The 27,366-nt window shown below is 42.3% G+C and overlaps 2 protein-coding genes across 7 annotated transcripts in view; one reads left to right on the top strand and one right to left on the bottom strand.

Moving 5' to 3' along the window:
- Positions 1–25,307, bottom strand: part of LNP1 (leukemia NUP98 fusion partner 1) — a 39,169-nt gene extending 13,862 nt beyond the window's left edge. Inside the window, exons 1-3 of one of the 6 annotated variants that reach the window (XM_043448704.1) lie at positions 25,170–25,307; positions 6,994–7,075; positions 963–1,156 (exon numbers count right to left, since the gene is read on the bottom strand). In XM_043448704.1, coding sequence (XP_043304639.1) covers positions 963–1,118 — 156 coding nt within the window. In that variant the 5' untranslated portion in view covers positions 1,119–1,156; positions 6,994–7,075; positions 25,170–25,307. Of the gene's footprint in view, positions 1–962; positions 1,158–6,993; positions 7,076–10,712; positions 10,792–20,973; positions 20,984–24,635; positions 25,100–25,169 lie in introns of those variants that run through there. The other 5 variants (XM_043448706.1, XM_043448701.1, XM_043448705.1 and 2 more) reach the window with 5 other exon arrangements.
- TOMM70 (translocase of outer mitochondrial membrane 70) overlaps positions 25,308–27,366 on the top strand; it is a 33,767-nt gene continuing 31,708 nt past the window's right edge. The window contains exon 1 of the mRNA XM_043448700.1: positions 25,308–25,967. Within this exon, the coding sequence (XP_043304635.1) occupies positions 25,641–25,967 (327 nt within the window). The 5' untranslated portion in view covers positions 25,308–25,640. The remainder of the gene's footprint in view (positions 25,968–27,366) is intronic.

Genomic DNA, 27,366 nt, shown 5'->3' with positions numbered 1-27,366 from the left:
AGAAGGGTTCTTGTAGATCATCCAGTGCAACCTCTGTCCGTTTTCACTTAAAGAACCTGGAGTTCAGTGAAGCGTTGAAACGCTCCCTTGGCCCTCGACTATGCTTTTTAAGAGAACTATTTTCAAATATTTGTGTCTTAAAGAGGTCTCATTCCTCAAACTTGCTGACCATTGGGAGTAAAAGACTGCTTTTCATGCTTTAATATACTTCATATGCATTATGCTTCTGGGAACTTTAGAGCTAAAAATAAAATAACATCACCCCCAAAACTTATCTGGTTCTGGAGTTAGCATAGCAGGGGGTTGGGGAAACACTCTCTGGTAGCTGGAATTCTAAGTGCCCGTGTGCCCACTGCCGAGTCCACCCCTGCTCAGGTCCACCCATTCTCCTCTCAAGAGCTCTCCTGTCCTCTGCCTAGCCGTGGAAAAACAGTGCTAAGGGTGGTAGATGTTGGCTTCTCTCCCACCAGGAAACTAAATGAGAACCAGAAGAAAGAGTACATCAAATTTATCAGGGGTAGTGATTTATTAAGTAGCATCCCCAATTCCTTAGATGCCACCAAACAGTCGAGCTATTTTCAGTATTTCAAAAAGAGTGCTGGAGATCAAACAGTGATCCACATCAGTGCTACAAAGACTATACCATCAGGTTTCTTTCTTTCCTTTGGCTTGGATTATATTACCACTCAATAGGATTATCCCAGGCTTCTCAGGAGCTCGGAGTAGCAGTCAAATATATCTTAGGTTGCTAAAAATGAAGGAATCATTACTTAATAGATGAAAATCAGTTCCCTTGGAGGACAAGATAAAATGATAAAAGGGTTTTTTGTGAATATAAAAAAAGGTTTGGAAGTACTCATTTCCACCAAAGAAAACTTCATATCATAGGACCCTCAAAAAACCCGAAGAGAAACCCCCCTCCCCTAGTTTGGTTCTCCCCTGGTTCCATTGTAACAACTCACTGGGCAGGGCAGGGAGCTTTTCCTGTAACTGGCGTCTTGTGATCCACGGCGGTCCCGGAGTCCTCGCTCATCCTCCTCTATCCAGCTGTGACCCCAGAAGCTGCTCATCCATTTGGCAAAAGACACATCGTCATCATCATCATCTTCGTGCTCCATGTAAAGGCGCTTCAGAATATCCAGGGCCTGTCCCTAAACCTAGCAGAGAGCAATGTCACCCAACAGGGCTGACTTGGTGAAACCCGGGATCTCCCCAAGAGACAAAACGAAACTGATGTTTTCAAATGGTCTCTGATAATGGAATCCTTAAAGGAGAAAGATTTACCAAACAACCACTTCACAATCAGGCAGCCTCTGGTAATGTCTATTTATAAATTGTGCAGCCCACACTCCCCTCCCCTCCCCCTGTCTTTTTAAATTGAGAGGCTTTTTAATCCTTCCATTGCTGGGGTTGTGCCTCGCAGCCGAAGGGTGGGAAGTACAGTCCGCCGCCTGGTTTTCCCTCTGCTTTGTTGCTGATGGCATGTGATGGCCTCTCCAGCTGTCAATGGTGATAGAGCATGACCCTTGTAATATGCCTGTCAGCTCCAGGCCAGCTCTAAAACGGGGCCACTTACAAGGGACAGACTGCAGCCTGCAAGATAGCCGGCTACTGGCATGTCATATCTAGAGCCAGAGATTGTCCTAATAAATAAATTTGATACTGATATAAAATCTAGCTCCTGGGGCAAAAAGAAGGTTTTTGTTTTTTTTTGATGTGCTATTTATACATGTACAAAGGTAAAGGATATACATATGCAATGTGCAAATCTTAAGTATACAGTCTGATGAATTTGTACATACGTATACCCCTCTAATGACCACAACTATGCAGGTGAAGGCAACATTTCCAGTACCCTGGCAGTCTCCCTCTTTCCCCATTCTAATCTCATCTCCCTCCAAAAGGTTAAGATTTATGACCTCTATCACTGTAGATTAATTTGCCTGTTTCTGACCTTTCAATGGACTTATATAGTATGTATTATTCTGTGTCACTTAACATTGTGTTAGTGAGATTTATCCTTGCGTTTACAGTTTATGTTTATAGTTTATAGTTTATGTTTATAGTTTACTGTTTATGAGTAGTTCATGCTACATAGTATTGTATAGTATGATTATCCAACTTTTTAAAAATTCAGTCTACTATCAATGGTCTTTTGGGGCTGTCATATTTGGGTTGTTTCCATTTGGGGCTGTTATTTATAGAGCTTCTATGAACATTAGAGTCCCTGTCTCTCAGTAGGCTTTTTCTTCCCCAAGGTAAGAAGAATATTACATTTATTGAGCCCCTACTTTGTGCCAGGGATGGAGTCAAGTGTCTTACATATGTTATTTTCATTATTAACAACCCAGTGCTTGGCGTATTTTCATCACATTTTTATAGATGAGGAAATTTAATTCATAGATCATCACTTTCCCAAGGTGAAATTACTTCTGAGCAGCATAGCCAAGTTTGAAGCAAGAAGTAAGTCCAGGTTCTCTCCACTGTTCTGCCAGGATTCCAAGAAATTTTTAACAAATCTTATATTTTTAAATAGAAGCATTCTTGGACATTTTCCATATAAAGTTTCTTCCTTGAGCTGTAAAAATTGACTTAACTGTAACCAATGTTCCTAGAGTACTATTCTACAACTTACCTTACTAAGGGAAAGTAACCAATGCACAAGATGGCTTATATTTTTATTTTTTGCTTTAAATTATAGGGTTCATGCTTGTTACTTTGTAATATTTTCATTAAAGAATGGGGGAAGCCTGACTTCTCAGTGACCCAGATGAGAAAGGAAAATATATAATTCTATGTCATTATTGTTGGTTGTCTCTGTTATTAAAGAAAGAAATCAGATAATTTTCTTTGGGGAAATAGAACCAGGTCTGTCCACAAAAAATGACTATGGATGGACTTCTTTTTTTCTGTTTCTCTTAAGACAAAACTGTGCTTTCTTCCAATTTCTGGGGAAAAAAAAAAAATCTGGGCAGGGGGTGGAGAACCCAGAGCAGATATCTAATCATTTCAAAGTATTGTAGGGAAAAGGAAATAGGACTTTATCTTAAAATCTCTTTGAATAATATCTGTCTCTTGCACTTCTGAGGGTGAAAGTCACTCAGTCAAGTCCAACTCTTTGTGACCCCATGGACTATACAATCCATGGAATTCTCCAGGCCAATACTGGAGTGGGTAGCCTTTCCCTTCTCCAGGGGATCTTCCCAACCAAGGGATTGAACCCAGGTCTCCCACATTGCAGGTGAATTCTTTTTTTTTTTTTTTTTTGCAGGTGAATTATTTACCAACTGAGTCACCAGGGAAGCCCAAAAATACCGGAGTGGGTGGCCTATCCCTTCTCCAGGGGATCTTCCTGACCCAGGGTCTCCTGCATTGCAGGCGGATTCTTTACCAGCTCAGCCACCAGGGAGCTCTCCCCTTAACACCTTATGTGCCCAGTCACTCAGTCGTATCCAACTATTCGCGACCCTGTGGACTACAGTCCCCCAGGCTCCTCTGTCCATGGGATTTTTCCAGGCAAGAATACTGGAGTGGGTTGCCATTTCCTACTCCAGGGTATTTTCCCAACTCAGGAACTGAACCTGAGTCTCTTGCATCTCCTGTCTTGACAGGCAGTTTCTTTACTACTACTGCCACCTGGGAAGTCCTTAATGCCTTACAGGCAAAAACAATTCAAATATTGGAAACGTGCAGAAAAAAGGTATGTGCTTATATGTGTGTGTGTGTATATATATATGAATTGGTTCATGCAATTATAGACTGGGAAACCCCACAATCTGCCAGTCTGCTAGCTGGAGACCCAAGAAAGTAAGTGGTGTAATTCAGTCTAAGTCCAAGGGCCTCCATGGAAAGCAAGGCTATAAGTCCCAGTCCAAGCACAGAGAAGATGAGATGAGATAGCTCAGTTCAAGCAGTGAGGAAAGAAAAAAGGGTGACTTTCACCTTCATTTGCCTTCTGTTCTATGCCAGTCCTCAATTGATTGATGCCCACCCACAATGGCCAATTTACTTTACCGAGCCCACTGATTCAAATGCTAATCTAGAAACATCCTCACAGATATCCCCCCAAATAATGTTTAGTGTAGGTACCCCCATAGCCAGTAAAACTGACATATAAAATTATCACAAAGGAACTAATCCCATTCCCGAGACTCCACCCTCAGGATCTACTTATCTTCCAAAAGGCCCCATCTCCAAGTACACAATGAGGGTCAAGCTTTAACACAAGAACTTTCGAGGACCACAGACTTCCTGTGAAACGAATCACAGGAAGCTGCCTACATGACCATTACCCAGTAAAAACCCTGGGCATTAAGTCTTTAATGAGCCTTTGAACAATGTTTCACACATGTTACCACAACTTATTGCTGGTAAAATTAAGCACATTTTACGGGAGTGAAATGGAAAGGGAATTTTGGAGGCTTATTCTTGGTATCCTTCAGACTTCACCCAGTATGTCTTTCCCTTTCTGATTCTATATCCTCTCAGTGTAATAAATTTTATCCATAAGTACAACGAAGTGACAAGTCTTGGGGATTATTCCAGCAAATCCCTGAACTGGGGGCTGGCAGCTGGTGTCAAAAGTGGGATTCACTAAAACAACCCCAACTCACTGAAATGTGGCTAAGCAGTGTCTGGAAAAAGGATGAAGGGGACACAATGATAAACTTTTGATGCAAACTGGCTACCTAGTCATCTGTGGTATGAAACATCAGCAGAGATGATGTCTGTTGTGAAAGGTAAACATTACCTATGGAATTTCAAAATGATACATGCAACTCCAGGAGAATCATTGAATGTCTTGATTGCTTTTGGCAATGGTAGCTAAAGTGACAAGATTAAAAATTGCAATTGCAAACTGGATGATGCCTCAGGGTTTTGTTCTTTTCTCCCAGTGGGAGGGGAAAAGATTGTCAGTGCCAAGGCTAAAGCAAGCTTCAGATAAACCAGAAATAAAGGAGAAGGGAAAAGCAATACTCTGTCCTCTGGTATAGCAGCCCCTTACATTCCAGCTGGGATTTCTCAGCAGCTGTACTGCCAGTCCTGAAAAGTGTTGAGGGGGTTGTACAAACTTGCAATGAAAAAAAGAAAGAGGGAGAGAGAAAGAATGGGAGAGACTTTTTTAAAAAATGACTTTTTTGTGTGTGGCTACTACTTCTGGATGTATGACAAAAACTGATTAAAATACTATATGCCTATAATTTCATGTATGTTAGAGGGATTATCCCAATCAGGGAAAGCTCCCCAATAAAAGGTGTTGGTAGAACATAAAATCCTTGCTTTTTGCTGCTGGTGGATGGGTTAAAATTTAAATGCTGGCTATTAAAATCTCACAACTGATTATTTTTGCTAAGATTTTTGCCTGTTGGAGCCTATGAGAAAGGTAGACAACATAAAAGGAGAGAAAATCCCTATAGGAAAATCTACTTTTGAGTTTTAAAAGTCAGGTTTTAATTTGCTAATAAGTTCTTGCAAAATCAGATGTCTAATTCTTAGAGGCTGATGATTTTCCAGCCTAATGTGCATATTTTTGAATGGGTCAATTTGAACTTTAAGTTTGGCAGGATAAAAGGGACTTGGAACCTCACTGTCTGGCCCAATCGTCTCTTGGCTCTGCTGCTGCTAAAGAAAAAAAGTCCTTTTTGGAGTCCTGGATTCAGAGATCCCATTTACCTGGACCTAACCCACTCCAGTACTCTTGCCTGGAAAATCCCATGGACGGAGGAGCCTGGTAGGCTGCAGTCCATGGGGTCACGAAGAGTCGGACACGACTGAGCAACTTCACTTTCCCTTTGCACTTTCATGCATTAGAGAAGGAAATGGCAACCCACTCCAGTGTTCTTGCCTGGAGAATCCCAGGGACGGGGGAGCCTGGTGGGCTGCCGTCTATGGGGTCGCACAGAGTCGGACACGACTGACGCGACTTAGCAGCATCAGCAGCAGCAACGGTAGGCTGAGGGGCTTGCCAGTTGGCTCAGTGGTAAAGAATCTGCCTGCCAATGCAGGAGCCACAGGAGATGTGGGTTCAATCCCTGCGTCGGGAAAATCCCCTGGAGGAGGAAACAGCAGCACATTTCAATATTCTTGCCTGGGAAATCCCATGGACAGAGGAGCCTGGCGGCTCCATGGAGGTTGCAGTGTTGGACACAACTGAGTGACTGAACATGCATGCAACGTCATGTAATGATTGCGATAGACTGCTCCAACTTCTGAGAGCAGACATAGGCTCAGTGAATAGAATTCAGGCTCTGGGAGATGTGAGGCATCCTCCCCTTCCACCTTGTGGGGCCATAAACTATAAAGACATTATGGATGCTTACTGAACCCCATGGGTCACTTGCAGATGCCCATGGGAAAGGGTTTGTTCTCTGACGGGACCATCTGAAACCAAGATGCTAGTAACTCTATCTAATGTAGGGACTAATTGCATCTGAGATGATTAATCATAAGAAACTTGTGATTCCTGTCAAAACTCCAAGTTGGGAGACAGCATATTACGGGGAGTGATACTCTCCATCCACTCCTAAAAGATAGGGTTCTCACCCCCCTTCCCAAGGATATCTCACAGTTATTGACTTGTGTTTGGGTTTTACTAATAACATTACTGGAAATTGACAACAGTGGACTGGTAACCTGATTCTAATTCACTCACCTTTCTTTCTTGGTTAGGAATTTTTAGTATTAAATCCCCAAACAGAGATTGAGCTTCTCCAGGCTATTTACCAAATAAATGATCAGTAGATAGGGATTGGGGTTATGTAAATCACATTGTGCAAACTTGAAAATTCAGGATTTTGTCCTACAAGTTCCTGAACATGATGTGTCTTTCTGGTTAAGTTTATTAAAAATGTTTTTCTATGTAAATCCATCTATTCCTCTGTTTGAATTAATTAATTTAACACTTATTAGGTGGAGTTCAGGGTGTCAGTTGTGAGCCGCACTTCAACAACAGATCACAAGAGAAATTAAAATAGAGAAAAATTAAATACTTACAGATCCTGGAGGAAGTACCTGGCATGCCTTGAGAGGTCCCATGGGTAGGTCAAGGCAGAGTGCAGACGGAGAGAAGCAGGGCCTGCGGAACATGTTTTTATGAGTCTATAGGGTAGAGTGCTTTGCAATCCCCAGGTTAAGGCCAGATTGGTCAGTTCAAACCAAAAGAGCAGTGTTTTGATAAGTCCCATGAAGGTCTTATTGGTCTTATCTAGGAAAGTGTACGGAGAAGGCCATGGCACCCCACTCCAGTACTCTTGCCTGGAAAATCCCATGGACAGAGGAGCCTGGTAGGCTGCGGTCTATGGGGTCACTAAGAGTCGGGCATGACTGAGCGACTTCACTTTCACTTTTCACTTTCATGCATTGGAGGAGGAAATGGCAACCCACTCCAGTGTTCTTGCCTGGAGAATCCCAGGGACGGGGGAGCCTGGTGGGCTGCTGTCTATGGGGTCGCACAGAGTCGGACACGACTGAAGTGACTTAGCAGCTGCAGCAGCAGCAAGAGAGTGTAAGGCGGCACTGGGAAGCAGGGGAGACCGTTGATTGCAAGGGCCTTTGAGGAAGTCGTATCGGGAACTTACACTTCCTTGTGATTCTGTGAGCTGCCATCTAGGGCATGGGTTTACCTAAGGGGGCTTCTGTCAGTTTCAGGTCACTGCTGGCCCGTTGGCCAAACAAAATGGATGTCGAGACACAAGAGCATGGAGTAGCTTAGCTAAATTCTCAACACTCTCCTTATTCCAAACCCTTCCTGCTGAAAAGTCTAGATCAGAAGAAAAAATGATTGGGAAAAAATGTAAAGTTAAGATGACTGCATGAGACATACTGATTAAGTGATAACAGAAAAAAACAAAACGCCAACACCTGTGAGATGCAGGGATAGGTGGGCATCAATGATTTCTACTTTCTATAACTGCTGTCTTTCAGAACTGCTCCTGGGGGAATTCTCTGGCAGTCCAGTGGTTAGGACTCTGTGCTTTCCCTTCCAGGGCCTAGAATTCAATCCCTGTTCAGGGAACTAAGATCCCGTAACTCTCCTGGCACAGCCGGAGAGAGAGAGAGAGAAAGAACTGCTTCTGAATGCCAATATTGCCTTCACAAGATGCTTTGAGGTCTTGGATGCAGACAGACTGCTGAGCCTATGATCACACCTAACATGCTGACTATGACACAGCAGGGAATGTCCTCAGCTTCTGCGTTTCCAGGAAGAACACCTGTAGATGTTGTCCCCACTCATGAAGCAAATTAACTGACATCAAAGACAAGCAAAACTGATTGAAACTGCCTGCCTCCTGGCAATGCTTCCAAATCTAGGGACTTGGGACATTCCTGGCGGTCCAGTGGTTAGGACTTCGAGCTTCCACTGCAGAGGGCACGGGTTCAACCCCGGGTGGGGAACTAAGATCCCAATGCTGCATGGTGCCGTCTAAATAAATAAACTAGGAACTCAACTGAATTATCTGGACCGGACAGAAAGCCCTAAGCGCTAAGGACTCACAGTGGGAAGCCGCCCTGGAGGCCCCGTTAACCTGTTTCGCCTGACTAATGTGTGCCTGCGCTGGTATGACTTAACAAGCACACACTTTTTGTTTCCAAGGGTGCTCTCTGGAATTTATTTCTTATATGTGTACCTTGACTATCATGGACCACCTCAACGTACCAGAATTGTGTTGTGCCTAAATTGATGGCTCAGGCCAGGTTAAGAAAAGGTTAATATAAAAACTTAAGGAGAAAGCCACCTAGCTTTCTAAGACTGACCTTTATTTTTAATAGGATTTGTTTAAATTGGCTAAATCCAGGATCCCTGGAGGGCCATAATGAAGAGTCAATATTGCAGGATGCTTTCATCCTACTGCATGGGTCCTACAGATAATAATTTTGCTCTAAAAATGCCTTGACCAAGAAGGTGGATGCTGCAGAAAAAAAAGGTAACACAGTAGTCTGATGCTGCCTATCCTTAGAAAGGACTCCTTGCAAGGTTGGCCCTTACCTGGTATCTGGGAACTTGGCTGGCCACCCATCCTCTGTAGTGATGTAAAACTTTCCCTAACTGGAACCCTCCTACACTGTTGGTGGGATCACAAATTGGTGCAGCCATTATGGAAAACAATATGGAGGTTCCTCCAAAAACTAAAACTAGAGTTGCCATATGATCCAGCAATCCCACTTCTGGGCATATGCTGCTGCTGCTAAGTCGCTTCAGTTGTGTCCGACTCTGTGCGACCCCATAGATGGCAGCCCACCAGGCTTCTCTGTCCCTGGGATTGTCCAGGCAAGAATACTGGAGTGGGTTGCCACTTCCTTCTCCATCTGAAAATATATCCAGACAAAACTATAATTCAAAAAGATAAATGTAGCCTTCTGTTCAGAGCAGAGCTGTTTACAAGAGCCAAGACATGGAAACAACCTGTCAGTTGACAGATGAATGGATAAAGATGTGGTGTATATATACAATGGAATATTACTCAGTCAGAAAAAGCACAAAATAATGCCATTTGCAGCTACACAGATGGACCTAGAGATTATTGTACTAAGTGAATAAGTCAGAAAGGGAAAGACAAATACCATATCATAACACTCATATGTAGAATCTCAAATATGATGAGAATGAATTTATTCACAAACAGAAGCAGAGTCACAGACGCAGAGAAGAGACTTGCGGTTGCCAGAGCAGGGGCAGGGGGTGACGGGACTGGGAGTCTGGGAGTAGGAGATGCAAACTGCTATATATAGAGTGAATGAACAAGGCCCTACTATATAGCACAGGATATCCAATATCCTGCAATGAACCATAAGGGAAAACAATATGAAAAAGGATATATATATATACATATATATAGATACATATATACACACACACACACACACACACACACAACTAAGTCACTTTGCTATACAGCAGTAATTAATATAATACTGTAAATCAACTAGACTTCAATAAAAATAAATTTTAAAATATAGATATACACAAAACTAAATCAATTTGCTATATATCAGAAACTAACACAATACTATCAATTAACTATACTCAGTTTAAAAAGAGAGAAAACAAACAAACAAACTTTCCCTAACGGATAAGAGTGGCCTAAACTGCTTATACAACCAACGTGATTTATACTGAGCAACTGCCTTTCTCGTGAAAGTCTGGAGTTTTGGTACATGCCAGGCGGTGCATGCCTCCATGGCCAGCATCCAGTAAAAGCCTTGGGTTCTGAGGCACCAGTGAGCTTCCCTGGGAGCAGCAGCTGGCACATGTAGTTACCACTCGTTGCTGGGGGAAGTAAGCACACGGTGTGTGACCCACTAGGAAAGGACTTCTGGAGGCCCGAGATCCGTTTCCTCTAGACTTGACCTAGGCACATGTCCACTTTGCTGATTTTGCTGTGTCTCTTTTCACTGTTATAAATCTTAGCTATGAGCACAGCTACATGCTGAGCCCTGTGAGTTTTTCAGTAAGCCAGCAAACCTGGGGGTATTTTCTGGAACTGCCCAGGGCAGGAAGGAAAGACAACTCTTCAAACAACGTGGCCAAAAAATTTTCCCGAAGTAACAGATAAATTTACCACCAAAAGAAAAACTATTTGGCCTACACTATATGAAATTAGTCCATCTCCATTTCCTCCCTGCCCCACTCCCCCCAGTTAAGCCCATTTCTTTAAAAATGAGAGAGAAAGATGGTTCTCCACTCTGCCTGTCCTAAAGTTCTTACGACAAACCTAGCACCGCAAAGGAGCCTCAGCAAATGTCAAGTCTCAGCAGCTGGGGGAGAACCGCTCGTCGTCCTGTCCTGGAAGCGAGGGCCCCAGAGGAAGCCAGGCAGCGCTCTGCGAGCCCAGCTGCCAGCGTGACCGGGCAGAGGTTTGGACGCCTGCCTTGGGGAGATGCCTCCAGGACCACGGGGCCAGAGGGAGCCGCACTCTTGACCCTGCTCTAACGCGCTGCCTTGCCACACCAGTGTTCACACAGTGCCAAGTGGCTGAGACGGCTGCAGTTTTCTAGACAGTTTGAGTGTGCATTTTTAAATTTTTCTTGTACTTATTGTGAAAGGAATTATCTTCTCATAGAGGGTAGGACACTAGTAGTGTGTGTGTTCTCATAAAGGGATCAGACATAAAGGGTGCCCAAGTGACCATGATCCTTGGCCTTCGTAAAAATGAAGTGGCTTTGCGGTGCCCTCTTTCACATTCATTGCTTCGGAAGACCACAGTAATGAAAAGATGATTTTGTTTTTATTTCATTCTTCTTTTATTTCCTTTTGTTATTTCATTTCACTCCCTTTATTTATTTCATTCTCCATAGCCCCTACCTATTAATTTATTTTTAGTTCATTTTTTCTTTTTATTCTTGAGAGTTAAAAGGGAGAATTATTCATTACACTGCTTTCAAGTTTTCCAAGCCAGTTTCACTCTGGAAAAGAAATGCTATGTACAGAGTTAAGCTGCTACTTTTTTTTTTTAGTACATCAATGGTTTTGAGACAGTTTTCACTTGCCAGAGAGCAGTGCTTGACTACTTGACACTGCGTGCTGTGTTCTATTAATGTCCTGATTATCAGAATGCTCTTTTGCATGCAACATATCCTAATATCATCCATTTCCATGATTCTTATCCAGTTACACTTTGAAATGTGCAACCCTTTTGATACCAAGGGTATCAAAAGATATTGATTGTTGCCTAACCAAGTGTCCTAAAGCATATATATGAAGGTACATCATGATTTTTTTATTCTACAAAGTTTTGCAATTTACATAATGAAAACTATTTTAAAAGGATTCAACTGTTGATGCAAAAACATATATGAGGGAAAGAAGGTATGTTTTCAGAGTTTTGCCTACTAGAATATTGGTTGTATAAATATCCAGTTACTTTGGCATTAAGCATCATTAAGTTCTGCAGGACTTTGGCTAATGAGACTTTATGATAGTCTAAGATTTTAGATGTTGTAATAGGTTTTTAAAAAACAGTACCTCACCTGTTTCACAAGAGACCTTGAGAGACAGCATTAATTCTCATCTGCCAGAGATGGAATCTCTGCGGCTTTGTCTCCAAGAGTATTATTGATTGTATGATTTCTCAAGATCTCTTTGATCTCTGAGCACCTATTACTCTATAAAAGATTAAACACACTATCTGTTAAAATTTACCACTTTGTAAAAAATTTTATCAGTTCAGCTCACCAATGTGTCATACTTCAGAAAAGACTTCCTCCCAGTTATTAACTGCAACTTCACAGAGCATAAGGGCAATGCCTTAGCACCTCCTCTTGTGTCCACAAGCCTCCCCATAAAAAGTGCTCCAGAGAAGAACTGGGGGAATTAGACTCCTGTGAGCCTGACTTCTGTTTTTCCTTTTCCCACACCGAGTAGCACGTGGGATCTTAGTTCCCAGGCCGGGGACTGGACCCGTGCCCCTGCAGTGGAAGCGCGGAGTTTTAACCACTGCATTTCCCGGGAAGCCTCTGTGAGTCTCACTTCTTAATAGGGTCAAATTTTGCAATGTAAAATAAAGAAGTGGGTCACCAAACATTTAACAGAAATTATGACAAAATACTTAAGACATTTAGAAAAATAAATTGGAAAAATTAAAATTTGAGTCAATCGACAATGGGAAGTCTTCAGAATATTTAAAAGAAAAACTTTAATGAAGCTCTAGAACAATCTCTTCTGAGGATCAACTGCCGTATACTATTAGTCTGAACACAGCTTTTCTGGAAAGAAATATTGCAAGGTTTATTAAGAAGCTTTAAAAAATATTCTCATCCCTTGACTAAAAAATTTCACTTCTAAGTATTCTAAGTATATAATCAGATGTTCATACAAAGGATATTTGTTTACCATAACATTATTTTAAACAGCAATAATGTGGAACTATCTTAAGAATAGAATTGACGATCAGGCTAATAAATTATGACATACTCATATGATGGAATTCTATGCTGTCATTAAAAAAATCATAGGATTTAATGACACAAGCAACCTCTCAGAATAAAATATTTGGTGACAAAACCAAAATATAATATAGTGTGATGGTTAATTTTATTTATCAACTTGGCTAACCCATGGTGCCCAGATATTTGGTCAAAAATTATTCTAGATGTTTCTTCTTCAAAAATATATTCTGAAGAGTGTTTTTTGGATGAGATTTAAAATTAAATCAATGGACTTTGAGTAAAGTAGATTGATCTCCATTCTGTGGTAAGTCTCATCCAAATAGTTGATGGCCTGAACAGAACAGAAGACTGAACTCAGAGCAGGAGGTGACTGTGCCAGCAGACTGCCTCTAGGCTTCAACTACAGCACGGCCTCCTCCGGGGTCTCTAGCCTGTGAGCCCACCCTGCAGATTTTGGACATACCAGCTTGCCCAGTCATGTGAACCAATCCTAAAATCAGTCAATCAATCTGTCTCTCTATAAAAAACAGTGGTAGTTACACAAAGCTATACATGTGTTAAAATTTCACCGAGTTCTGTGTGTGTATTGCTGGTGAAATCTGAATAAGCTCTCCAGATTATATCTATGTCAATTTCCTGATTTTGATATTGCCCTATAGTTATGAAAGTTGTCGATGCTGGGAACGGTGGGGGTGAAAGGTACATGAGACCTCCATATACATTTATTTGCAGCTTCTATAATTATTTCATTGTAAAAGTAAAATGAAAAATTACTGCTACCAAGAAAAAGTTCTCTAAATGGGTAGCGACTAGATCAAAATGCTATTAAACTACAGGTATTCTTGGAATATAATAAAGATAGCATAGCTTTTCAATATCTTTGAATCCCCACAGAAAAACCAATAGAGCAACCTCTACATGAAATCATCCATGGACAACTCTACAACAGATACAAGATGTCCCCCCACCCCCAAGTGGAAGGGGTGGGGTCACACAACCAACTGTGAGTTGTCTATGCTGAAGGAAGAAGGAAGTAAAAGGCCATCTGCTAGATTTAAGAATCAGAGAATCACAAAACAGTCAATAGTCCAGAAAGCTCAAGTAATCAGGCTAAGAACAGTGCTATCCTTCTATCCACAGTGTTGCTGAGCTGTTTTTTTAGATCTAGATTATAGATTTTCAATATGGAGACATATTGTCTGTGAATAATAAAAAGTTACTTCTTCCTTTCCACTATTCTTTTATTTGTCTTATTAACACCTTCAGTAACATGTAATACACCTAAAAAACTTGACTGGCTCTTAACTTCAAAAAGACTACTACTGATGTTTCACTCTTAGATATGATGTTTATTTAGACTTTCAGATGATCTTTATCAAGGTTCTATAATGAAAATGTTTTCTAATTGGATCACAGGTAGATAGGGCAAAATACAACTTTGGTTAAATCTGGGTAAGAAGATCATGGTATATTAAAAATAACTGCAACTTTTTGCTACTTCTTCCATTGAGAGTTGCAGTCTAATTCACTTCCCCATGAGTCTGTGCTGGTCTTACTAACATGCCTGACCCACAAAATGCAGTAGAAGTGAAGTTTTGGAAAGCTTTGCAACTTCTGCCTGCAACTCTTCGGACACACTCGCAGGGAACCATGAGACGCCACAGAAGTCTGACGACCCTGACTCCTACGCTGAAAGACCACAGGGAGGTGCTCCACTTGAGAGTCTCAAAGGAGTCCAGTCTCCATGCCATCTTCACCAAGGTGTCAGATACTGAGGGAAGCTGCCTGGAACCCTCCAGACCTGCCCATCCACCAGGAGAGTACATTCTGTTGACACCAGCAGAAGAGAAGAATCAATCAAGCCTTGCCCAAATTCCTGAGCAACAAAATTGTGAGATATAATAAAATACTTGTTTTAAACCACTACCAGGCTCCCTAGGTGTCGCTAGTGATGAACCCACCTGCCAAAGCAGGAGACATAAGTGATCCAGGTTCGAGCCCTAGGTCAGGAAGAGATCCTGGAGGAGGGCAAGGCAACCCACTCCAGTATTCCTGCCTGGAAAATCCCATGGACAGAGGAACCTGGCAGGCTATGCTCCATAGGGTCACAAAGAGTTGGACAGGGGTGAAGAGACTTAGCAGAGAACAGCAGAAACCACCACCACTTGGGACAGTCTGTCGAGCAGCAATAGCTAACTGGAACACAGATATATAAACTATTTTTATGGTTTTACATTTTTTCATAATTTAACAAAATTGAGTCTCCTCCTCATTATTGGAATTGAGGCAATTTCCCACTGGTTAGGAAAAACAACAAAAGGTAAAGACAGGTGAGTGTAGCACAGAGGATCTCAGGTTCAGTACCAGACCAATGCTAAGAGCAGGTCTGCATAACAAGGGTTACTAGTCTAACAGGAATGAATTAGAATATGGGTAGCTACTCCACCGCAGGCCCATCACTTGGTGATGGGCCAGCATCTTCATGCAAATCAGAAAAAGGAATACCTTTTTCCTAGCCACAGTCTGACACGAGACTGGGATGAACAACGTGCAGGCTGAATCTCAGCCTCCACTTCCTCCAGCTTCCTTGCACAAGGCACAATTAGTATAACCTATATGCAATACCTTTGATAAAGTACAAAGAAATATTTCTATATTTGCAAATGACATAAATTCTTGTGGGCGGCAATGAACTAAGTTGATGAGGATGGAAAGATCTTAGGAATCTGTGTGAGTGGGCAGAAAGGTGGCAAATGAGTGCACAAAGTATAAATATGAGCTAACAGTCACAGGTAAGGAGAAGATCTAAGGCTGTTGCAGATTGTTCCTCAGATTGTTCCCTGAAGATAATACAGAGGCTTCCTTTGACAGCAAAAAAAGCAACTACTTGATTGAATCATTAAAGTGACATTCCCCCTGAGAAGTAAAGTAGTACCACCCACTCAACTGATGCTCTGATGGAAGCTGAATAAGGCAGAAACCATTAAGAGTGGAGAAAAATTAATAGCATGAGGGCTCAGAAGAAACAAGGCCTTCTGTATAGAGTAGAATATGAGGGACAAATTAATGAGATCCCAGGGAAAGGAACTGCGGTGGTGGAGGAGGCAGTAGTGAATACAGCAAGCTTGGGACTGGGAACTAGTAGCTATGATGATCATGGTGATGGAAGCAGACAATTTCTGGTGATGGCAGCAGTTGCAGCAATTGAGTTGGTTTCCCAGCTCTACCAGTGATCTTGACCAGCAATGTGGCACCAGACCATCAATGCTGGCAACAGGAATGGAGACAGAGCAGTAACAAGGAAACTGTCCAACAAATACTTCATTAACTCTTTATTCAGCACTGACCATATTTCAGGTATCACGTTCAGTAGCTAAATGTTAACAAATAATCATTATATGCCCAACCCCATAATAGATGTGGGAGTACAAAGATGATTAGATTAACGGTCCCCATCCTTCACAAACTCAAAATTGAGTATGGGGAACACACATGAAAACAAAAAAATTATGGCAATGTGGTAATTGTGAAGAAGAACCATAAACTTTTGTGTAAGCCAAAGTAAACAGAGAAAACATATTCCTTTGTTCTGACACATAGCATTAGAGCAGACACTGTATTAGGCACTATATAAAACACAAAGTAAATCAGATATATACCCTGATCTGAGATGCTTATTGTCTAGTTGATGAAGGAGGACAAATACAATTCTTAAAAACAAGTAGGAAAGAGATATGTTTTAGAAAGTTTCCAAAAAGTATTTTAGGTTTGTGAAGGAAAGCCTGCATATAGTAGATACTCAGTATTGTCTTAAGTAAAGGTACATTCTACCTACTCAATCTTGAACACTACTTTCTCTATCTTTGATGTCCTTTAATATAGTTTACTTTAAAAAATCTTTACTGAGTGCCTCTTATATTGAGTGCCTGCTCTATACTGAATAGCCCCCCTCAATCATATATTGAGCCCTAACCCCCAATGTGATATATTTGGAAGTGGGGCCTTTGGGATGTAATTAAAATTAGATGAGGTCATGAGAGTGGGGCCCTGGTCCACTGGGATTAGTGTCCTTATAAGGAAAGACACTAAAGAGCTTGCACCTTTCCCCACCTTGAGAAAAAAAACAAAGAGAGAAAGAAAAGAGCAAGGAAGGGAAGGATGGAGTAAGGGCAAGAGTGAGGAAAAAAGGAAGAAAAAGAACCAAAGAAGAACGAAAGAGAGAAAATCACCTGAGGACACAGCAAGAAGGCTGACACCTGCAAGCCAGGAATAGAGCCCTCACCAGAAACCTAACTAGCCAGAACCTTGATCTTAGCCTTCCCAGCTTACAGAACTATAAGAAATAAATTTCTGTCCATTAACCCAACAAGTCTAGCACATTTGATTATAGCAGTCTAGTACCGATAACCTCAGATATGCAGATGACACCACCCTAATGGCAGAAAGCGGAGAGGAACTAAAGAGTCTCTTGATGAGGGTAAAAAAGAGAGAAAAAGCTGCCTTAAAACTCGACGTTCAAAAAACTAAGATCATGGCATCCAGTCCCATCACTTCATGGGAAATAGACGGGGAAACAGTAGAAACAGTGTCAGACTTTACTTTTTTGGGCTCCAAAATCACTGCAGATGGTGATTGCAGCCATGAAATTAAAAGACACTAGTTCCTTGGAAGAAAAACTGTGACCGACCTAGACAGCATATTAAAAAGCAGAGACATTACTCTTCTGACAAAGGTCTGTATAGTCAAAGCTATGGTTTTTCCAGTATTCATGTATGGATGTGAGAGATGGACCATAAAGAAGGCTGTAGAATTGATGCTTTCAAAATGTGGTGTGTTGGAGAACACTTTTAAGAGTCGCATGGACTGAAAGGAGATCAAACCAGTCAATCCTAACAGAAATCAACCCTGAATATTCATTGGTAGGACTGATGCTGAAGCTGAAGCTCCAATACTTGGGCCACCTGATGTGAAGAGCCAGCTCTTTAGAAAAGACCCTGATGCTGGGAAAGACTGAACGCAGGAGGAGAAGGGGATGACAGAGGATGAGATGGTTGGATGGCATCACCAACGTGATGGACATGAGTTTGAGCTAACTCTGGGAGATGGTGAAGGACAGGGAAGCCTGGCATGCTGCAGTTCATGGGTTTGCAAAGAGTCAGGCATAACTGAGTGACTGAACAACAAGCCATCTCTCCCAGACTAATGTCCTTCTCATCCAAAATTCACATCCTTCTCACATGCAAAATACATTAATTCCATCCCAATAGCCCCCAAAGTTAACTCATTCGAGCATCCACTCAGAAATCTAAGGTCCAAAGTTTCACTTCAATATCATATAAATCAGGTATGGGTGGGTCTTGAGACATGAATTATCCTGAGGCAAAAATTCCTCTCCAGTTATGAACTTGTAAAACCAGACATGTTACATGCTTCCAAAATATAAACGGCCCTTGAACAAAAGAGTTCTGAACTGTGAAGGTCCACTTACACATGGGTTTTTTTTCAATAAATATGTGTAACACTATGGTGCTTCCCTGACAACTCAGCTGTAATGAATCCGTCTGCAATGCAGAAACCCCAGTTCAATTCCTGGATTGGAAAGATCCCCTGGAGAAGGGATAGGCTACCCACTCCAGTATTCTTGGGCTTCCCTGATGGCTCAGATAGTAAAGAATCTGCTTGCAATGCAAGAGACTTGGGTTTGATTCCTGGGGTGGGAAGATCCCCTGGAGGAGGGCATGGCAATCCACTCCAGTATTCTTGCCTAGAGAATCCCGTTGGACAGAGACTGGCTGGCTACAGTCCATAGGGTAGCAAAGAGTTGGACGTGACTGAGTGACTCAGCATAGCACAACTCTTCAGAGGTAGTTGAATCTGTGGATGCAGAACCACACCCGCGGAGGGAGAGCCAACAGTAAAGTCATTTTCAGATGTTCATCTGCACAGGGTGGGGGCAGCACCTCTAACCGCCACACTGATCAAGGCTGAAGTGCACAGTGACAGGCATATTACGGATATGCCCATTCCAAAAGGGGAAAACTAGGAAAGAAGGGCTGATGGGTCCCTAGCAAGCCCCAATTTAGCAAAGCAAATTGCATTGTTTTTTTTATTTTTTTTTAATTTTTTTAATTAATTAATTAATTTATTTTTTTAATTTTTTTTTTTATGTTTGTTTGGTTTTTTTTTTTATTATTATTATTTTTTTTTCCCAGTGGGTTTTGTCATACATTGACATTGTATCTTAAAGCTCAGTAATAAGCCTCTTCGGTTTGACACTCTGCCCTCCAGGCCCACAGGGGTGGCAGCGTCGCCTCCACAGCCTGGAGGAAAAGGTGGCCCTGCTCGTGAAGCTCTCTGCAAGTGCGGTCCTGTCTCTAAGGCACTGGGCAGACGCATCCTGGTGGCCCTGCCCCCGGGATCTGCGGTAGGAGTGGCAGCCCTGCTATCTGAACAGCTCTCGGCATTCTTCCTTTTTCCTGAACATAAAGCAGGTTCACAGCTGAATAACTGTGTGGTCCTATCCTGTAAAAGCCCCAAACTACAACAGCCTTCATTCCATCCTAATTTGGGGGGGGGGGTCCTCTTTAGTTCCAGCTGGCAGTGTTTCTGTTGATGAAATCCTGTTTCTATTCCTGGTTTCTGCTGATATTGACAATTAAGTCCATAAGTTGTACTAAAGATCTATCAAATGATCTTTTGGCCACATCCTAGTGTTCGCTTCAGAATAAGGTTCTCTCTCTCTCTCTTTTTGCAGAAGGCTCAGAATTTTCCAAATCTCCTAGTTCCTTTTTATTTAAAGTTTCTTTTTCAATTCATCTTGCTTCTCTTACATTTTACTATAATCAGTAAGGACTACCCAAGGCACACCTTCAATATTTTGCTTAGAAATCTCCTCTGCTAAATATCCAATCATCACTCACACTTCTAACTTTTACAAAACACTGGGACACAATTGAGCCAAGTTTTTTTGGATGCTTTACAAGAAGGATCTCTTTGCTCCAATTTCCAATAACCTTTCCCTCATTTCTACTTGAGACCTCACTGGAATGGCCTTTATCATTCATATTTCTACCAACATTCCAAGACTATTCATGTATTTCTGTAAGATGGAAGTTTTGTCTCCTGTTTGCCTCTTTTCTTTCTGAGCCCTCACCAAAAACACCTTTAATGTCCTCATATCTATCAACAGTATCTTCATAGTAATCTCAGCCTTTTCTAGCACATGCCTCAAAACTCTTTCAGCCTTTACCCATCACACAATTCCAAAGTCACTTTCACATTTTTGGTATTTGTTACAGCAGTACTCTACCCTAGAACCAAAATATATAGGTACTTCTTGGGGCTTTCCAGAGAAACAGAACCAGAAATTTATAAAAAGGAACAGATTCATGCAATTATAGAGGCTGAGAAGTCCCAAGATCTGCAGTCAACAACCAGAAACCCAAGAGAACTGACGGTATAAATTCCAGTGTGAAAGCTGGCAAGTTCAAGACCCCAAAAGAGCCAATGCTTCAGTTCAAGCCCAAAAGCAGAAAAGATCAAAGTCCCAGCTGAAGGGAACACTGAAGTTCCCTCTTGCGCAACGAAAGGTCAATCTTTTTTTCTATTCAGGTCTTCAACTGATTAGGGAAGGCAATCTGCTTCATTCAGTAAAATTGATTCAAATGTTAATTTCATCACCAACAACAACAGCCAAAAACCCAACCCTCTCAGAAGCACCCAGAATAATGTTTGACCATATACCTGGGCACCTTGTGGCCAGGTTGACACATAAAATCAGTCATTAACACTGACTATTTATTGGGCTCTAGAAGTAAAAGATGAACAAAGTTTCTACTGGTATGGAGCTTATGTCCTAAATAAATAATTTCAAACACTTGTGCTAAGAATGTGGACCAAGGAAACAGACAGAAGTGTGAGAAAGGAGGTGGGGGTGGGTAGAGACATTTATAGGAAGTGGAGCAATCTTGAAAGTCTAAGAGCTAGAGAATGAAATTGGAGTTACACTTTGGGAAGAATAATCTAGTATCAAGCTGCAAAGTGGCACCCGGGAGAGGTACTACAAACAGGGAAGCTAATACAGCATACAGGAAAGATGAAGGTAATGGGAAAAAATAGAGGAAGAAGGGAAGACACTATTTATTGAGCATATACTATGTGTCAGACATCCTTTTAAGTGTTTTCACATATTTGAGCTGGAAGTGGCAAAGAGCACAGAGAGGAAGAAAAATATCAGAAAGATATTACCAACAATCAGCAGACAAATGTCTAAGGTTTCAAGTATGAGTAACCAGTAAGACAATAGAGATGTTATGAGAAAAAAAAGGATTACACAAAGGAAGAGAATGAGGAGCAAGAGAATGTGTTATATTTTTTTAAAAAATGAGGCATCCAGGTAAAGCTGCTCAGTAAACAGTAGGAAATTACAGGGCTAGAGGTGAAGAGATAAGTCATACCAGATGTGAGGATAGAGATTATCTTCAGATAACCTCTGAAGTTGAAGCAATGAGATGTACATCGGTTACTAATGCAGATAAAGAAGAGGATATATTTTTACGGATTCTCACACTTGAGGAAGATCTATAGGTGCGCTGTCCATAGTAGGAGCTATTAACCACATCAATTTAAATTAAAATGAAAAATTTAGTTGTACTAAACACATTTCAAATGGCTACCATATTGGATATCAGAGATAGAAAACATTTCCAACATCACAGAAAGTTTTATTGGGCAATATATATCTAGAGGTTTGTCAGTAAAAGGAAGAGAAGAATTTAGTCTCATGAAGAGACCAACCCAGACAGCATATTAAAAAGCAGAGACATTATTTTTCCAACAAAGGTCCTTCTAGTTAAAGCTATGGTTTTTCCAGTAGTCATGTATGGATGTGAGAGTTGGACTATAAAGAAAGCTGAGCACAGAAGAATTGATGCTTTTGAACTGTGGTGTTGGAGAAGACTCTTGAGAGTCACTTGGACTGCAAGGAGATGCAACCAGTCCAACCAAAAGGAAGTCAGTCCTGGGTGTTCACTGGAAGGACTGATGCTGAAGCTGAAGCTCCAGTACTTTGGCCACCTGATGTGAAGAACTGACTTATTGGAAAAGACCCTGACACTGGGAAAGATTGAAGGCAGGAGAAGAAGGGGATGACAGAGGATGAGATGGTTGGATGGCATCACTGACGCGATGGACGAGTTTGAGCAAGCTTCAGGAACTGGTGATAGACAGGGAAGCCTGGTGTGCTGCAGTCCATGGGGTCGTAAAGTGTTGGACACAACTGAGTGACTGAACTGAACTGACTCTCCTGAAAGCCAGGGAAAACAACATTTCAAATAGAGAATGACCCATGGTATCCAGTAAAATCATATGAAAACTAAAAACAATAACTTGTGACCTCTAAAGCAGTTTCAGACTAGTAATAAAGTTAGAAACTGCTTATAAGAGATTTTGGATGAAATGAATGATAAATAGGTTAAGCTAACAAATATAAACAATTCTTTCAAGTAATTTTTCAGTGAAGAAAAACAAAGAATGGAAACCTAAGGAAGAGTTGAAAGAGAATCAAGCTAGATGTATGCCTAAAACAAGCACGTTTGTGGTCTCATTAGAAGGTTTGGCCATCAACCAACCAGCTTTCCACTAACTTTACCAATCAAAAAGCCTTTCATACGGCAATGACAATTGGAAGGATAGAATTATACAAAGTTAAAGCTATGAGAAGCTTTAGTCACTAAGTCGTTAACTACTCTTTTGAGATCCCATGGACTGTAACCCGCTAGGCTCATGAGTCCATGGGATTTTCCCCAGCAAGAATACTGGAGTGGGTTGTCATTTCCTCCTCCAGGGGATCTTCCCAGCCCAAGAATCGAACACCTCCTGCATTGCAGGAGAATTGTTTACCTCTGAGCCACCAGGAAAACCCCAAAAGAAGCTTTGAAAGTGTAAGTTGCTTCATCATGTCCAACTCTTTGTGACCCCATGGACTACAGCCGCCAGTCTCCTCTGTTCAACAGAATTCTCCAGGCCAGAATACGGGAGTGGGCAGCTGTTCCTTTCTCCAGGGGATCTTCTCAACCCAGGGATCAAACCCAGGTCTCCCCCATTGCAGGCAGATTCTTAACCGTCTGAGCCACCAGGGAAGCCCAGAAGCAGCTTTAGGAATCATCTAATCCACTGGTTACATCATAAGAAAGCAGGTGTCCGGTCACACCCACAGCCTAGCAGTATTAAAATCTAGATTAAGAACGCAAGTGTTTTGCATCCCACACTATTAGATGTTCAGCCTCATTCAAATGCCTCCTAAGACACAGACCACAGAAGTAAAGAGAGTTTCGTCTATTGAGTTCCTTTAATCTAGCAAGAAAATATCTGTTCACATACATAAAACTTCAATTTTTTAAAAAAGTAACATAATTCTTTTACTTCTCTCCTTTAAAATTTAGAGAAACAGAGAACTAAGCATTGAGTGTCTACTATCTTGCAACAAACATTACACTAAAAAGACCTTAAATACCATCTAATTAACTCTTTAACATATAACCTGTTTTCAGTATTTCACAGCTTAGAAATGCATGCATCAGTTCAGTGAGGTCACAAAGGTAGTGACACTTCTACTCAGTTTCACATTATATTCAATTAGGAAATGGAGAAAATGGGAGGGAAGAGATGAAGAGGCTAGGGAGTGGAAATTACATGTTTAACAAGGTAAAAAAGTAACAAGGACAAATTCATTTACTGATGCCAATCTTAAAAATAAAACCAACTCTTTAGATAAATAATAGCTACTTAAATAAAATGTTTCAATGTTAACATTGTCTTTGGAGGGAACCAGGTGGCTGTGAAAAGGGTAGAAAGGAGACCTCACAGTAACTTTTGTAACTTTTGATTGCAACTATACCAATCCACTGCCTATTCCAATAAATAAGTTTCCTTTAAAATTTTTAAATGTTTTAGTTCCTACCAATAATTTGTAATTATTAGCATTCTACAATCCCCTGAGGATGCAGAAAAATGGAAATTTCAAGAAAGAGAGAGCCTAACTTTGTTCTGAAAAGGCTAGGGAAACATTACTGTAAGGGACCAAGGACTTGCCTTGGGGGTTGGGAATCAGGAAGTGAGAGAAGTCATTGCCTGCAACAATCACTACTTGATCAATTCTACTGCTATTATTTTTAGCTCATCTTTTTAGCCTGTTGCTAAGGAACTCTACAGCCTGAAAGCAATGTACCAATAGGAACCCATATGAAGCAAGAGAAAAGCAATTATCCTGACTTTCAAATTAGGCCATTCAGTCTATTTTGGTACCATTTAATAAATTATTTCCTTTCAATCTTTATGCAGCCGCTATAGTCTGCACATACATATTTTCGCTGTGTCGAAAATCCTCGCCTTGTACCCAAAAGCAAAATCTTCATTTGTAAATTTTTATTATGAGGGTCTGCAGATCAGCATACGTGAAATGGAGAGCCATAGTTCTGGACTCTGGTTTTCTATTAATACTTGTCTTTTATTCTCGCAAATACTTTGAATTCTAAACTTCTTGCAAAGAAAATTTTTGTATTTTAAGAAATTTGGTGCAGAACACGGTGACAGGACTTGACAAAGCTATTAGACACATAAAGCTGAAATTTCTACTTGGGAACATGGCATGACAGTGGGTGGATCAGAGCACTGGGGAGGGCGCGGAGGCTCCAAAGAGCGAGGTGTGGGCTGGGGTGTCAAGTGAAATCCGGTATGACACAAATACGTACAGGAAAGATGGGCACTCTGGGTCTTCTCATTTCTACCCACTCACTTCGAGAACCTCGTAACACCCAGACGTCATCGCTCTCGTAATTGGTGCAGAAGGTAAGTCGCAGGGACCCCGTTCAAGCTGTTTCAACTGGAGCCAACCTAGATTTCCAGTGTCTGATTTCTGCCACCCGCCGTTGCCCTCAATAACCTCAAATTCTTCCAGACTAAAATCTGACCATGGTAGAGCTAAGAAGACCGGTGATATCGGGCTATCTTCAGCTTTTGGCTTTCCTCCCACATCTTTAAAAGTCCTTCCAACCCTATGGTTTCCCGGGACACGCGCACAGACAGCCGAGCTAACGGCCGCCGGGCTCTAGGCAGCGCCAACGTGGCGGTAACGGGAAAACGAGGGGTCCAAATTCCACCAATGAACTAGGCAGCTCGGCCTATGCCCCGCCCACCACTCCTGCCAGCCAATAATCTTCAAAACTCCTGTGTTACTCCCGCCCATTCTTAGCGCAGCTTAAGAGCCTGAAGCTTCCTCTGCTCACCCGAGCACTTTAACCCGCTGTTTATGCGCCCTTCCTCCGCTTCGCTAGCTCAGAGGGCCCTCGGCCCTCCTTTACTGAAGGCGTAGGGAGCGGCATCGGCTATCACCGGAGGCCCCGGACCCCAGAAGTTAGTCTTACGATCAGCAGCGGTACGAAAGGATAAAAAAAAAAGGGCTGCCTGGGACGTTCACATCACGCCCAGTTTACCTTGACCCGGAAGTGATTTTCCACTCCTCTTTTCTCCCTGCCCCCCTCCCTTTTTGAGAAGGGAAAAAGGACAGCTAGGTCTGGCCCGGCATGCCTTGGGCTTCCGGTGACCTCTGGCCCTTTTCTGTCGTCCGCTCTTGCTGCCTAGCGTGCTTGTTCGCTCACTGATTTCCTTCCCTCCCTCTCTCCCGTTTTCCTTGGGACGCTACCTGGTGACTGTGGCTCCAGCGACCAGCAAGGAGGCGGTGGCGGAGGACACTCGTTATGGCCGCCTCTAAGCCTGTGGAGGCGGCAATGGTCGCCGCGGCTGGACCCGGTTCCGGGAATGGGGTGGGCGGCAGCAGTGCGACTTCGGGCCCGGGCACCGGGGGCCTGCCGAGATGGCAGCTGGCGCTGGCGGTCGGGGCGCCCCTGCTGCTAGGAGCGGGTGCCCTGTACCTGTGGAGCCGGCAGCGGCGGCGTCGGGACACCGGGGCCCGAGGCGACTCCGGCGGCCTGAAGCGCAACAGTGAACGGAAGACCCCGGAGGGCAGGGCCAGTCCGGCCCCGGGCAGCGGACACCCCGATGGCCCCGGTACTCACCTGGAAATGGTGAGAAGCAGCCCCGGGCATGGAGGTAGAACCCGGCGGGTGCAGCCTTTCCTTGACGGGGTTGTGCCCCTCAGGGGGCTTCCCATCAGATGGAAGCTGCCAAGCGGCCGCGCATGGGTTTAGGGAAACTCAGTTCTGGCTGCCGTTATAGGGAATGGAGTAGCCCGAGGGCACAGGTTAGCAACATTCGTTGACAGTTTCCTTTTGGTTTCAGAAAAATATTTGCTTTTCTTCTCAGTGACACAGCGTTTATCTCTATCGTTGTGGGTAAGGGGTCATTCGCTAATGTGATGATTGTCTTTAACTAGTGAAGGAAGCCAAATCCCCTTAACGATCGGTACATTGTGATGTGAATTGCCCTGATCATTTCTAAGGCCTAGGACTTAATCAGTAATAATCTTTTAGTAACCAATGACTCCCTGGGTTGGGGAGTAAATACAGTGACTTGGTGGACAAGAGTAAAATGGTGTTCAGAAGCATTTATTTCATCTGTGGGAATGAGTTCTTAAACTTGGGGTAGAAGCATCTTAAATTTTTTTTTTTTTTAATTTTACCTGGCAACTTAACATGACCAAGCCTGACTGCGTGATAACGGATTCTCTGACGTTAAGCCAAGCTTCGGAGTGACTGATAAACTGCTTTGTATGGTTTTGTTGGAACTATTAAATCCTTCTGGTATCTGACAGCTGTTGGGGGAGGTGGGACGGAGTGGAATTGGTCTGGCTGCATTTAACAATACAGGAGTGAGCTGAGGGGGGTGGGGAGGATTTTTCTGAGTCTGAGGTTGTATAATGGCAGTTAGAGTTACAGAGTGAATCAGTTCAGAGGAAACTTTGGTCAGAAAACTCCCAGTTATATATATTTTCAAGTTATTTCTATATTATACTATCTTCTCCAGAGGATCTTTCCAACCCAGGAATCGAACCGGGGTCTCCTGCATTGCATTCGAATTCTTTACCAGCTGAGCTATCAGGGAAGCTCCCGATAAGTAGTCAATTTTAAAGGAAGTTCTGATGTGGAAGCAAACTACCTTAGTTTAGTGCCTTCTATATATTAGGCAGAACCAAATAGTCTTTCTAAGGGGAAAGTAACATACTGCTTTTTCTAAAAAGTATAGCAAAGATGCAGTACGACTATGCTGGAAAAAACCTATGGACTGTGAGAACCAGGAAATGTGTGTTTTATATTGGGGTCTCCAGCAGTTAAAAGTCATTTTATCTCTCTGATGTTGGTGTCATCCCTGTAAGAGAAGAGAATTAAAATATTAGATCTGTTTTATTTCAGTCCTGGGAGTGGTGATCATGGCACCATGAATTAGTCATCATTTGTCTTGTTTTCATGTTTCTGAAATCCTCTGGCCATTTCCTATTTTGCTTTTAAACCCGGGAGAACCGTGGAT

Source organism: Cervus canadensis, chromosome 27 (genome assembly GCF_019320065.1).
Source record: "Cervus canadensis isolate Bull #8, Minnesota chromosome 27, ASM1932006v1, whole genome shotgun sequence".
NCBI classification, from domain to species: Eukaryota; Metazoa; Chordata; class Mammalia; order Artiodactyla; family Cervidae; genus Cervus; species Cervus canadensis.
This window is presented reverse-complemented; position numbering and strand designations above follow the sequence as displayed.